The following is a 14,223-nucleotide window of genomic DNA, read 5'->3' as shown; positions in this document are numbered from 1 at the left end:
CCTACCTGTGTTAAAAACCTATTGTAGACAACCAAGCTTGCTATGAAAACCTCTGTTCTAGACACCCTAGCTTGCTGTGGGATCTTGTGTTATAGATGCCCTAGCTTGTTGTAGAATCCTTTGTTATAGATGCCCTAGCCTGCTGTAGAATCCTTTGTTATAGATACCCTAGCTTGCTGTAGAATCCTTTGCTATAGATACCCTAGCCTGCTGTATAATCCTTTGTTATAGATGCCCTAGCCTGCCGTGGAATATTTTGCTATAGATACCCTAGCCTGCTGTGGAATCTTTTGTTATAGATACCCTAGCCTGCTGTAGAATCCTTTGTTATAGATACCCTAGCTTGCTGTAGAATCCTTTGTCATAGATGCCCTAGCCTGCTGTGGAATCTTTTGTTATAGATACCCTAGCCTGCTGTAGAATCCTTTGTTTTAGATACCCTAGCTTGCTGTAGAATCCTTTGTTATAGATACCCTAGCCTGCTGTAGAATCCTTTGTTATAGATGCCCTAGCCTGCTGTGGAATCTTTTGTTATAGATACCCTAGCCTGCTGTAGAATCCTTTGTTATAGATACCCTAGCTTGCTGTAGAATCCTTTGTTATAGATACCCTAGCTTGCTGTAGAATCCTTTGTTATAGATACCCTAGCTTGCTGTGGAATCTTTTGTTATACATTTCCTCCTTGCGGAGCACAGTATTAAGCTTTCTCTCACAACTTCACATTTACAAACTGTTTGAAATCATACAAGTAGTTTAATAATTTGCTTAGGTACCACAATACAATGTAATACAATACAATATAATGCAATTATACAATAAATACAATACACAAAGAGCACCTCTGCCCCCTAACAAATTAGAAAATGTCAGACTTCTGCAACTAGTTTACATATGGATTACTTTCATTTTCCTTCTAGTCTATCACTTTGATTGAAGAGATTCAACTTAAAACTTGATATAAATATTATCAAAGACACTTACAACAGGAGTGTGTGCACTCAATTGCGATGCTGTTTTCATTCTCCTCTCTCTGATCTGTTCAAAGAAGAAAAAATTAGACATTTCAGCTTATATCTTTACTATGGGTTGCAAATGTTATCAACTAACAATTAGTTGTCCATGTTAAATGGTATCATCAACTGCTCACAGTAAATCTAAGTTGATGTGCAAACTGATTTTAAAACTTCACATATTTTTGCTAGATATACATTTTTTTGTATATATGACATATTAGACAGTTTCATATATACACTGTAAATATAGTATAAAATGTATAGTTTATTTATGCATCATAAACTATGAGATCTGATGTTATTTATGCATCATAAACTATGAGATCTGATGTTATCTATGCATCATAACCTATGAGATCTGATGTTATCTATGCATCATAACCTATGAGATCTGATATCTATGCATCATAACCTATGAGATCTGATATCTATGCATCATAACCTATGAGATCTGATGTTATCTATGCATCATAACCTATGAAATCTGATGTTATTTATGCATCATAAACTATGAGATCTGATATCTACGCATCATAACCTATGAGATCTGATGTTATCTATGCATCATAACCTATGAAATCTGATGTTATTTATGCATCATAACCTATGAGATCTGATATCTACGCATCATAACCTATGAGATCTGATATCTATGCATCATAACCTATGAGATCTGATATCTACGCATCATAACCTATGAGATCTGATGTTATCTATGCATATCTATGCATCATAACCTATGAGATCTGATATCTATGCATCATAACCTATGAGATCTGATATCTATGCATCATAAACTATGAGATCTGATATTAAAGGAAACTGATAACTTGTATAGTTTCAGAACTTAGGTGGAAGTGATGTACAGGCCGTAATTGGGAAATTTCCTTCAGCATATTGTCAACTGTACAAATGTATGTACAATTATGTACAATTATGTCATACAATTATTTAAAGGTAAATTACTTTTGTTTAAAGGTAGTTACTTAACAATGCTTGTACATCAGTTCCATCTAAGTCTTGATGCCAATGACATAATAATAACATATATGTACGTACTCACTGAGAAAGTTCCAATGCCAATGCCATAATGATAACATATATGTATATGTACGTACCCACTGAGTAAGTTCCAATAATAACATATATGTACGTACTCACTGAGAAAGTTCCAATGCCAATGCCATAACGATAACATATATGTATGTATCCACTGAGTAACTTCCAATGCCAATGCCATAAAATGATAACATATATGTACGTACTCACTGAGAAAGTTCCAATGCCAATGTCATAAAATGATAACATATATGTACGTATCCACTGAGTAAGTTCCAATGCCAATGCCAAAGCCATAATGATAGCATATGTGTATATCATGTACATGTACACATCCCTTAAGTAATTTCCAATGCCAATGCCATAATGATAACATGTATGTACATACCCTTTGAGAGACTTCAAGTCCTCTGAGTTCACTGTCAGGAGAATATTCTTCACTAGTGTCACTATCCTCACTGTCATATCCTGTTCTGGTAGTTTCTTCATCAGTTTCATCTTTCAAAGGTACAATAGATATTGTGGATAGAACAGAAGGCCTTATTTGTTTTGGTCCTAACATTCTGATAGGAAGGTCTGGTGGTACAGCTGACTTTCGTGGAACTGTTGGTATGGGTACACTTATAGGTTGGCGTATGCTCATAGATGCATTGTCTGGAAAGGGTGGTAGAGGTGGTGGTGAGTCAGTCTTGGCAGTTTGTTGTGGTTTTGGTGCTTCTAGTTCTGAGTATTCTGAGGGCGGAGAATGAGAATCAGACCTAGGAGGTGGCACAGGTGGTTGCGGTTGTGGTTGTGGTAAATCTTCACTGTCCATGTCTTTAATGTTCTTTCCAAAAGAACGAAATAGTGGTGAAGAAGCTTGGTCGTCATTTCTTGGGGATGTTATTTGAATTTCACTTGGCAATGTCTCAATTGGTGGTGGAGGTGGTGGGGTGTCTGGTGGTTTACTTCTGTAACTTTCCCGTTTACTTCTTGGTACAACATCATTGTCAATTAAATTTGTTGTTTGATAGGCACAAGGTTCGTGCATAGGTGGCAGCTGTACAGCAGGTTCAATCACTCCAGATGAGTCTGTTGAGTCACAAGCTGACAGATCAATCAAGTTAGAAGTAACTCTTTTTTGGTTCTGGGTTGATTGGCTTACAGGTTGAACCCTTGATCGAGGTTTATTAACAATCAGTTCATATGCCAATTCTCCATCTGTAATAACTGTATTGGCTTCTTTACCTTCAATGTGTTCAATCTCAAAGTTTTTATTATTTAAATCATCTGCTCCTGTGTAAATATCAAGTTCATCTTCATCAGAAGGTTGTTTGTTTTCTGACCTTTCTGTCACAAATGTTGGTGGTGGTGGTAGAGGCTTATCCTGAATATCACTATCACCTGGGGGTAAAACAAATTTAGAAAATGTTTGGTTGGATGGCCTTGAAGGTATTTTATGATCAAAAGTATCGGTGTTGACATCAAAGCTATCAGATGCTGCAATACCAATAGGTCTTGATGTTGGTCTTGGTTGTGGCATTGGTGGAACAAGGTCTACAAAAGGTATATCTTCAAAGCCTTGCTGGGATCTTCTCACAGAATCTCTGTCTGTGAGTGGGAGAGGTGCCGGTGGTCGATCTCGTAATGAATCAGTGCCCTTACCTTGATTGTATGTTATTGAACCTTGTGTCATATCAATATAGTCATCACCTTCAGGATCAGATGCAGTACTGTTGTCATGTGAATCATCAAGTGGACTATCTTCATCTATTACTTCTGGGGTCTTATCAACAGGTGTTTGAGAAGCTCCAGATAGCTCACTTGTCTTTCTTTTTGGTGGTGGCGGAGGTAGCCTTGAAGGCATTCGCTGAATGTTTGTTGTTGCAGGAGAAGATGGTGACAATGGAGGTGCTTCACTGCCCTCTTTAGATAAATTTATGGAAGAATGTGGACTTACATTTGGGCTAACACCCAAGAAAGAACTCTCTGGCCTAGGGATAGGCAGAGGTGGTCGTTCAGAAAGATCAGGTGAACTAAGAAATAATGATGTTGGACGTTGTATGATATCACCCAAGTTGTCCATCATTGGCCTTGGAATAGGCATAGGTGGGCGCTGCACGGAATCTAAGGGAGTGTTCACATCTTCCTGTTTTATAATTGGTATAGGACTACTATTATCAGCTGTCCTATGATCCATCCCAGGAATTGGAGCAGGTGGTCGTTGACTGATATCTGACTCTGAGACTTTGTCAACAATCACAGAATTGTGTTCAGCTCTTGGTAATGGTCTTGGTGGTGGTGGTGGTAAACTGGTCACATCATCCCCATCAATTTGACCTACTGGACTACCTGATCTCAAAAGTTTATCATCTTTGTTGTATGTTTTTGCATGTTGTTCTTCCTGCTCCCTTCCATTGCCTGTAGTTTGTTTATTGTCTATCTTTGGCTTTCGGCGTGGTGGTTTCACAGGCTTTGATTTGGTTTCAGGTCTTGGTGGAAGTATTGGTCTTGGCTGTATAGGTGGTTTCACACTACGTGTAGGGCCAACAGAAGAATCACTTGTTTCTTTCTTTAAAACATTTCCTTTTGTTTCAGAATCTTTGTCAGTATCTACATACTGTGGATCATCAAAGAGATTGTCTACTTTGTTTGTATTTGGCAACTGTCTCCTTGGTGGTTGAGGTTTCCTACCTGGTGGCAACTGACTTTGTCCTGATGAAGTAAACATCCTCGGGACAGGTACAGGACCAGGTTCAGGGGCTGTATCAACATACTCCTGTGAATCAAAATCTGGTAATCCTGTACTTTCAGCAGTTTTAACAACTGTCCTTTTAGTTGTTTTAGGTGGTAGTGGTGGTATGTCCGGCATACTTTGATTTGTGGTAACATTCTCAGTCTTTTTATTATCTTCTACATGATTTGCATCAGGGGGTAAAATGATCCTTGTCACATGACTTCCATTTTGGGGTTGGTTTGAACTATTTGCCAAATCTGGTAAACGTGACATAATTCTTTTCCTATGACCTTGTTTGGTAATACCCATCTCTATAAGAGCTGTGTCTGTCAGGCGAAGACAGTCTGTCAAACTAATGTATCCATACTGTTCAAACAGATCTGCATACTCCATCAACTTTATTTGTGTTAACCATTCTTGTACCCCTGAAGCCATCTTGAAGGATTTGCGATGCTACCAATCTCCTTTAAAAAATATCAAAAGAATATAGAAAACAAACTCTCATCAGGAATACATGATCATGTATTAAAGTTTAATAAAGAATGCATTCTTTCCATTTGTGCATACATGTATCGGTTGTTGATAGTCCTGGAGAAATTGACAAAACATTTAGCAGAAATCCGGAATCTATTCCCAAGTTTATTTTGACACTGTCAAACAAATTTTCATTCATGACTACAATTCACCATGCATTTATGAACTTTAATTCTTGTACGATAACAGAATTAATAACCTGTACTATTACAGAACATAATACTTTAAATATCAGTTACCTTATTAAACAGTTTCACTTGTATGTGAACTATAGCTTCCACTGGTACATAGTGTATTCATAGTATGTCAGGCTATCTCAGTCTTATACATGTATCTGTGTACAATAAAATAAAATAAAACACATATCACTATTAAAATATTATCCATTCTCATAACTTGAAATAAATCATGTAAACAAATTATATTAATTGTGTATTTGGTGTTATTTAGTGGTATAATATTCACACACCAACTCTAGCCTGTAACCAATTGATGCCTGAAAATAATTCATAATTTAATGTACATTTGACAGAAAACTACAAGATTAGAAGAATGTTATCAAGTTTCAGGAAAACTGTCAAATGTAGGAAAATTTGAATGATGCTGTAAAATCATTCAATGTCATTAGCATGGACCTACATGTAACTCAATGAACACAAGCATTTAGTGATAGTTTGCATGTAGCATCAGGTCAACCAATCACAAATAATTCACAAAAGCAACATTTGTGATAATTGTTAGTGTTACGCAGCAAAGGGTATACAACAGTGCTAATATCAGTAATGGGTATACAATAGTACTAATATCAGCAATGGGTATACAATAGTACTAATATCAGCAATGGGTATACAATAGTACTAATATCAGCAATGGGTATACAATAGTACTAATATCAGCAATGGGTATACAATAGTGCTAATATCAGCAATGGGTATACAATAGTACTAATATCAGCAATGGGTATACAATAGTACTAATATCAGCAATGGGTATACAATAGTACTAATATCAGCAATGGGTATACAATAGTGCTAATATCAGCAATGGGTATACAATAGTACTAATATCAGCAATGGGTATACAATAGTACTAATATCAGCAATGGGTATACAATAGTACTAATATCAGCAATGGGTATACAATAGTGCTAATATCAGCAATGGGTATACAATAGTGCTAATATCAGCAATGGGTATACAATAGTACTAATATCAGCAATGGGTATACAATAGTACTAATATCAGCCATGGGTATACAATAGTACTAATATCAGCAATGGGTATACAATAGTACTAATATCAGCAATGGGTATACAATAGTGCTAATATCAGCAATGGGTATACAATAGTGCTAATATCAGCAATGGGTATACAATAGTGCTAATATCAGCAATGGGTATACAATAGTGCTAATATCAGCAATGGGTATACAATAGTACTAATATCAGCAATGGGTATACAATAGTGCTAATATCAGCAATGGGTATACAATAGTGCTAATATCAGCAATGGGTATACAATAGTGCTAATATCAGCAATGGGTATACAATAGTGCTAATATCAGCAATGGGTATACAATAGTGCTAATATCAGCAATGGGTATACAATAGTGCTAATATCAGCAATGGGTATACAATAGTACTAATATCAGCAATGGGTATACAATAGTGCTAATATCAGCAATGGGTATACAACAGTGCTAATATCAGCAATGGGTATACAATAGTACTAATATCAGCAATGGGTATACAATAGTACTAATATCAGCAATGGGTATACAATAGTGCTAATATCAGCAATGGGTATACAACAGTGCTAATATCAGCAATGGGTATACAATAGTGCTAATATCAGCAATGGGTATACAATAGTGCTAATATCAGCAATGGGTATACAATAGTGCTAATATCAGCAATGGGTATACAATAGTGCTAATATCAGCAATGGGTATACATTAGTACTAATATCAGCAATGGGTATACAATAGTGCTAATATCAGCAATGGGTATACAATAGTGCTAATATCAGCAATGGGTATACAATAGTGCTAATATCAGCAATGGGTATACAATAGTGCTAATATCAGCAATGGGTATACAATAGTGCTAATATCAGCAATGGGTATACAATAGTGCTAATATCAGCAATGGGTATACATTAGTACTAATATCAGCAATGGGTATACATTAGTACTAATATCAGCAATGGGTATACAATAGTGCTAATATCAGCAATGGGTATACAACAGTGCTAATATCAGCAATGGGTATACAATAGTACTAATATCAGCAATGGGTATACAATAGTGCTAATATCAGCAATGGGTATACAACAGTGCTAATATCAGCAATGGGTATACAATAGTGCTAATATCAGCAATGGGTATACAATAGTGCTAATATCAGCAATGGGTATACAATAGTGCTAATATCAGCAATGGGTATACAATAGTACTAATATCAGCAATGGGTATACAATAGTGCTAATATCAGCAATGGGTATACAACAGTGCTAATATCAGCAATGGGTATACAATAGTGCTAATATCAGCAATGGGTATACAATAGTGCTAATATCAGCAATGGGTATACAATAGTACTAATATCAGCAATGGGTATACAATAGTGCTAATATCAGCAATGGGTATACAATAGTGCTAATATCAGCAATGGGTATACAATAGTACTAATATCAGCAATGGGTATACAATAGTACTAATATCAGCAATGGGTATACAATAGTACTAATATCAGCAATGGGTATACAATAGTACTAATATCAGCAATGGGTATACAACAGTGCTAATATCAGCAATGGGTATACGATCGAACTAATATCAGCAATGGGTATACAATAGTGCTAATATCAGCAATGGGTATACAATAGTGCTAATATCAGCAATGGGTATACGATAGTACTAATATCAGCAATGGGTACCATATACAATAGTACTAATATCAGCAAAGGGTACTGTATACAATAGTACTAATATCAGCAAAGGGTACCATATACAATAGCGCTAATATCAGCAATGGGTACCATATACAATAGTACTAATATCAGCAAAGGGTACATATACAACAGTACTAATATCAACAATGGGTACCATATACAATAGTACTAATATCAGCAAAGGGTACATATACAATAGTACTAATAGCAGCAAAGGGTACCGTATACAATAGTGATAATATCAGCAAAGGGTACCGTATACAATAGTACTAATATCAGCAAAGGGTACTGTATACAACAGTACTAATATCAACAATGGGTACCATATACAATAGTACTAATATCAGCAAAGGGTATATATACAATAGTACTAATATCAGCAATGGGTACCATATACAATAATACTAATATCAGCAAAGGGTACCATATACAATAATACTAATATCAGCAATGGGTACCATATACAATAATACTAATATCAGCAAAGGGTACCATATACAATAGTACTAATATCAGCAAAGGGTACCGTATACAATAGTGATAATATCAGCAAAGGGTACCATATACAATAGTACTAATATCAGCAAAGGGTACCGTATACAATAGTACTAATATCAGCAAAGGGTACCGTATACAACAGTACTAATATCAACAATGGGTACCATATACAATAGTACTAATATCAGCAAAGGGTATATATACAATAGTACTAATATCAGCAATGGGTACCATATACAATAGTACTAATATCAGAACTGGGTACCATATACAATAGTACTAATATTAACAATGGGTACCATATACAATAGTGCTAATATCAGCAATGGGTACCATATACAATAGTGCTAATATCAGCAATGGGTACCATATACAATAGTACTAATATCAGCAAAGGGTACCGTATACAATAGTACTAATATCAGCAAAGGGTACCGTATACAACAGTACTAATATCAACAATGGGTACCATATACAATAGCACTAATATCAGCAAAGGGTATATATACAATAGTACTATTATCAGCAATGGGTACCATATACAATAGTACTAATATCAGCAATGGGTACCATATACAATTATAGTACTCATATCAGCAATGGGTACCATATACAATAATACTAATATCAGCAAAGGGTACCGTATACAATAGTACTAATATCAGCAAAGGGTACCGTATACAATAGTGATAATATCAGCAAAGGGTACCATATATAATAGTACTAATATCAGCAAAGGGTATATATACAATAGTACTAATATCAGCAAAGGGTACCATATACAACAGTACTAATATCAACAATGGGTACCATATACAATAGCACTAATATCAGCAAAGGGTATATATACAATAGTACTATTATCAGCAATGGGTACCATATACAATAATGCTGATATCAGCAATGGGTACCATATACAATAGTACTAATATCAACAATGGGTACCATATACAATAGTACTAATATCAGCAAAGGGTACATATACAATAGTACTAATATCAGCAAAGGGTACCGTATACAACAGTACTAATATCAACAATGGGTACCATATATAATAGTACTAATATCAGCAAAGGGTATATAGTACTAATATCAGCAATGGTACCATAGTTCGTGCTCACCTGAACACGGGTGAGATCTAAAGGACGCCGCCAGCGTTACGCCTGTGTGATGATAATCCTTTTTAGGATGTTTACACAGTATAGAAGTAGAAGTAGAAGTATAATAGTAGTATTAGTACTAATATCAGCAATGGTACCATATATAATATTACTAATATCAGCAATGGGTATATAGTACTAATATCAGCAATAAGTTATGGTACTAATATCAACAATGGGTACTGTATACAATAGTGCTAATATCAACAATGGGTACCATATGCAATAGTACTAATATCAACAATGGGTACCGTTTACAATAGTGCTAATATCAGCAAAGGGTACTGTATACAATAGTACTAATATCAACAATGGGTACCTTATACAATAGTGCTAATATCAACAATGGGTACCATATACAATAGTACTAATATCAACAATGGGTACCATATACAATAGTACTAATATCAGCAAAGGGTACTGTATACAATAGTACTAATATCAACAATGGGTACCGTATACAATAGTGCTAATATCAACACTGGGTACCATATACAATAGTACTAATATCAACAATGGGTACCACATACAATAGTACTAATATCAACAATGGGTACCGTATACAATAGTATCATGAAGACAGTTGTCTTGTCCTACAAAATCCTGGAATACAAGTACGAGTACAAGTAAGGTGTAAGACTAGAGATAAGGAAATACTCTCTCATGTACATCATTTTCACAATCCTAAGTAAAGTGTTCTACCAATGCCTCAAAGTGACCATGGCAGTATTCTACCAATGCCTCAAAGTGACCATGGCAGTATTCTACCAATGCCTCAAAGTGACCATGGCAGTATTCTACCAATGCCTCAAAGTGACCATGGCAGTGTTCTACCAATGCCTCAAAGTGACCATGGCAGTGTTCTACCAATGCCAGAAAGTGACCATGGCAGTGTTCTACCAATGCCTCAAAGTGACCATGGCAGTGTTCTACCAATGCCTCAAAGTGACCATGGCAGTGTTCTACCAATGCCAGAAAGTGACCATGGCAGTGTTCTACCAATGCCTCAAAGTGACAATGGCAGTATTCTACCAATGCCTCAAAGTGACAATGACAGTATTCTACCAATGCCTCAAAGTGACAGTGGCAGTGTTCTACCAATGCCTCAAAGTGACCATGGCAGTGTTCTACCAATGCCTCAAAGTGACAATGGCAGTATTCTACCAATGCCTCAAAGTGACAATGACAGTATTCTACCAATGCCTCAAAGTGACAGTGGCAGTGTTCTACCAATGCCTCAAAGTGACAGTGGCAGTGTTCTACCAATGCCTCAAAGTGACAATGGCAGTGTTCTACCAATGCCTCAAAGTGACCATGGCAGTATTCTACCAATGCCTCAAAGTGACCATGGCAGTGTTCTACCAATGCCTCAAAGTGACAATGGCAGTGTTCTACCAATGCCTCAAAGTGACAATGGCAGTATTCTACCAATGCCTCAAAGTGACCATGGCAGTGTTCTACCAATGCCTCAAAGTGACCATGGCAGTGTTATACCAATGCCTCAAAGTGACAATGGCAGTGTTCTACCAATGCCTCAAAGTGACAATGGCAGTGTTCTACCAATGCCTCAAAGTGACCATGGCAGTGTTCTACCAATGCCTCAAAGTGACCATGGCAGTATTCTACCAATGCCTCAAAGTGACAGTGGCAGTGTTCTACCAATGCCTCAAAGTGACAGTGGCAGTGTTCTACCAATGCCTCAAAGTGACAATGGCAGTGTTCTACCAATGCCTCAAAGTGACAATGGCAGTGTTCTACCAATGCCTCAAAGTGACCATGGCAGTGTTCTACCAATGCCTCAAAGTGACAATGGCAGTATTCTACCAATGCCTCAAAGTGACAGTGGCAGTATTCTACCAATGCCTCAAAGTGACCATGGCAGTGTTCTACCAATGCCTCAAAGTGACCATGTCAGTGTTCTACCAATGCCTCAAAGTGACAATGGCAGTGTTCTACCAATGCCTCAAAGTGACAGTGGCAGTGTTCTACCAATGCCTCAAAGTGACAGTGGCAGTGTTCTACCAATGCCTCAAAGTGACAATGGCAGTATTCTACCAATGCCTCAAAGTGACAATGGCAGTATTCTACCAATGCCTCAAAGTGACAATGGCAGTGTTCTACCAATGCCTCAAAGTGACAGTGGCAGTGTTCTACCAATGCTTCAAAGTGACAATGGCAGTATTCTACCAATGCCTCAAAGTGACAATGGCAGTATTCTACCAATGCCTCAAAGTGACCATGGCAGTGTTCTACCAATGCCTCAAAGTGACAGTGGCAGTGTTCTACCAATGCCTCAAAGTGACAATGGCAGTATTCTACCAATGCCTCAAAGTGACCATGGCAGTGTTCTACCAATGCCTCAAAGTGACCATGGCAGTGTTCTACCAATGCCTCAAAGTGACCATGGCAGTGTTCTACCAATGCCTCAAAGTGACCATGGCAGTGTTCTACCAATGCCTCAAAGTGACAATGGCAGTGTTCTACCAATGCCTCAAAGTGACAGTGGCAGTGTTCTACCAATGCCTCAAAGTGACAGTGGCAGTGTTCTACCAATGCCTCAAAGTGACCATGGCAGTGTTCTACCAATGCCTCAAAGTGACCATGGCAGTGTTCTACCAATGCCTCAAAGTGACAATGGCAGTGTTCTACCAATGCCTCAAAGTGACAATGACAGTGTTCTACCAATGCCTCAAAGTGACAATGACAGTGTTCTACCAATGCCTCAAAGTGACAGTGGCTGTGTTACCAATGCCTCAAAGTGACAATGGCAGTGTTCTATCAATGCCTCAAAGTGACAATGGCAGTATTCTACCAATGCCTCAAAGTGACAATGGCAGTGTTCTACCAATGCCTCAAAGTGACAGTGGCTGTGTTACCAATGCTTCAAAGTGACAATGGCAGTGTTCTATCAATGCCTCAAAGTGACAGTGGCAGTGTTCTACCAATGCCTCAAAGTGACAATGGCAGTGTTCTACCAATGCCTCAAAGTGACAGTGGCAGTGTTCTACCAATGCCTCAAAGTGACAGTGGCAGTGTTCTACCAATGCCTCAAAGTGACAATGGCAGTGTTCTACCAATGCCTCAAAGTGACAATGTCAGTTTTACAAATCAAAAAGACAGGGATGACATTCACATGTATCCAATTAGTTTAATATTCACTGATTTTAATGGTAAAGATAAAGTCATTTCACTGTTCAGTGTTTTGGCCGAGTTGTCTCATATCTGTGGATGAGGTAAATGTGGAAATCACCAGACAATGAGTTACCCCTGTCCCAATACTAGGCTATAGACAAACAAAATTTTAGGTAAACAAGTACATCTACACAGTCAGTGTCAGTTAACTGGAGATGGAGAATATTCAAATTAGATTCAACTCAAAATTATGGCACTCCTTAGTTCCTATCTTGGTAGGTATGAACAAGACCAAAAGATTGGTCTTTTTTTCTACTCCACCATATTGCTGTCACTTACAACTTAACAAAACAGTCTAGGATGGTACAAGCAGGACATGTACATGTACATGTAATCATTGTTAAGACAGGCAGACTTCCCATCATTGAAATCACACTTTACTTCCCTATCCTGAAGAAGACTAACACTACACTGAATAGACTACTAAACCATGTGAATACTACAGTATCCAGAATATGAAACCAAATAATACTGTACTAAAGGTCATAGGTTATCTCTCTAGAAAGGTGTGTATTACACTGGCACACATACTATATGTACATATACATACATGTATGCATCATAGGATTCATGCAAGTGAGTCTGATTCAAGCGATAAAAATGACTCTGAATAATGTCCAACGACATGTACCACTCTGAATAATGTCCAACTACATGTACCACTCTGCATATGTCAAATACAATTATGTAACTATCAATCCCCCATGTCGTCTTGGCATATTACTTGTGAAATATACCTCACTTTTGATAACGTGCATTAGGACAAAGTCACATTGGTAAACTTTTGTGATATATCAATTCACATATATATTTATCCTAATTCCAAACCTTGGATTACTGTACATCTGATATCAAAACTACTTTCAAACAGAAACAGTCAGCTTTCCACTCCAGAGACAGACAAGCAATTAATAGTACAAATAAGGCATTGTAAACAGAAATTAGACAGGCTAAAGTTAAATTTAGAGAGAAATTAGAACACGAGTTTAGCGATATGAATACTAAGAAGGCTTTTCAATATCTGAAAAACATGTCTGGTAAGATAGACAGGCATACTGCACCATCTCCTTCCGTCTCCTCATCCCTTGCTTTAGACCTTA

General features: G+C 37.1%; 1 protein-coding gene and 1 long non-coding RNA gene across 2 annotated transcripts in view; both read right to left on the bottom strand.

Annotated features, from left to right (window-relative positions):
- The window catches only part of LOC144438700 (arf-GAP with Rho-GAP domain, ANK repeat and PH domain-containing protein 2-like), an 82,383-nt gene extending 77,460 nt beyond the window's left edge, over positions 1–4,923 (bottom strand). The window contains exons 1-2 of the mRNA XM_078127846.1: positions 2,461–4,923; positions 982–1,035 (exon numbers count right to left, since the gene is read on the bottom strand). Of these exons, the coding sequence (XP_077983972.1) occupies positions 982–1,035; positions 2,461–4,923 (2,517 nt within the window). The remainder of the gene's footprint in view (positions 1–981; positions 1,036–2,460) is intronic.
- LOC144439547 (uncharacterized) overlaps positions 4,924–14,223 on the bottom strand; it is a 26,648-nt gene continuing 17,348 nt past the window's right edge. Inside the window, exons 2-3 of the long non-coding RNA XR_013481114.1 lie at positions 5,562–5,656; positions 4,924–5,252 (exon numbers count right to left, since the gene is read on the bottom strand). This is a non-coding gene — a long non-coding RNA (uncharacterized LOC144439547). The remainder of the gene's footprint in view (positions 5,253–5,561; positions 5,657–14,223) is intronic.

Source organism: Glandiceps talaboti, chromosome 8 (assembly GCF_964340395.1).
Source record: "Glandiceps talaboti chromosome 8, keGlaTala1.1, whole genome shotgun sequence".
Lineage (NCBI taxonomy): Eukaryota > Metazoa > Hemichordata > Enteropneusta > Spengelidae > Glandiceps > Glandiceps talaboti.
Note: the sequence above shows the minus strand (reverse complement) of the source record. Positions and strands in the feature narration are given on the sequence as shown.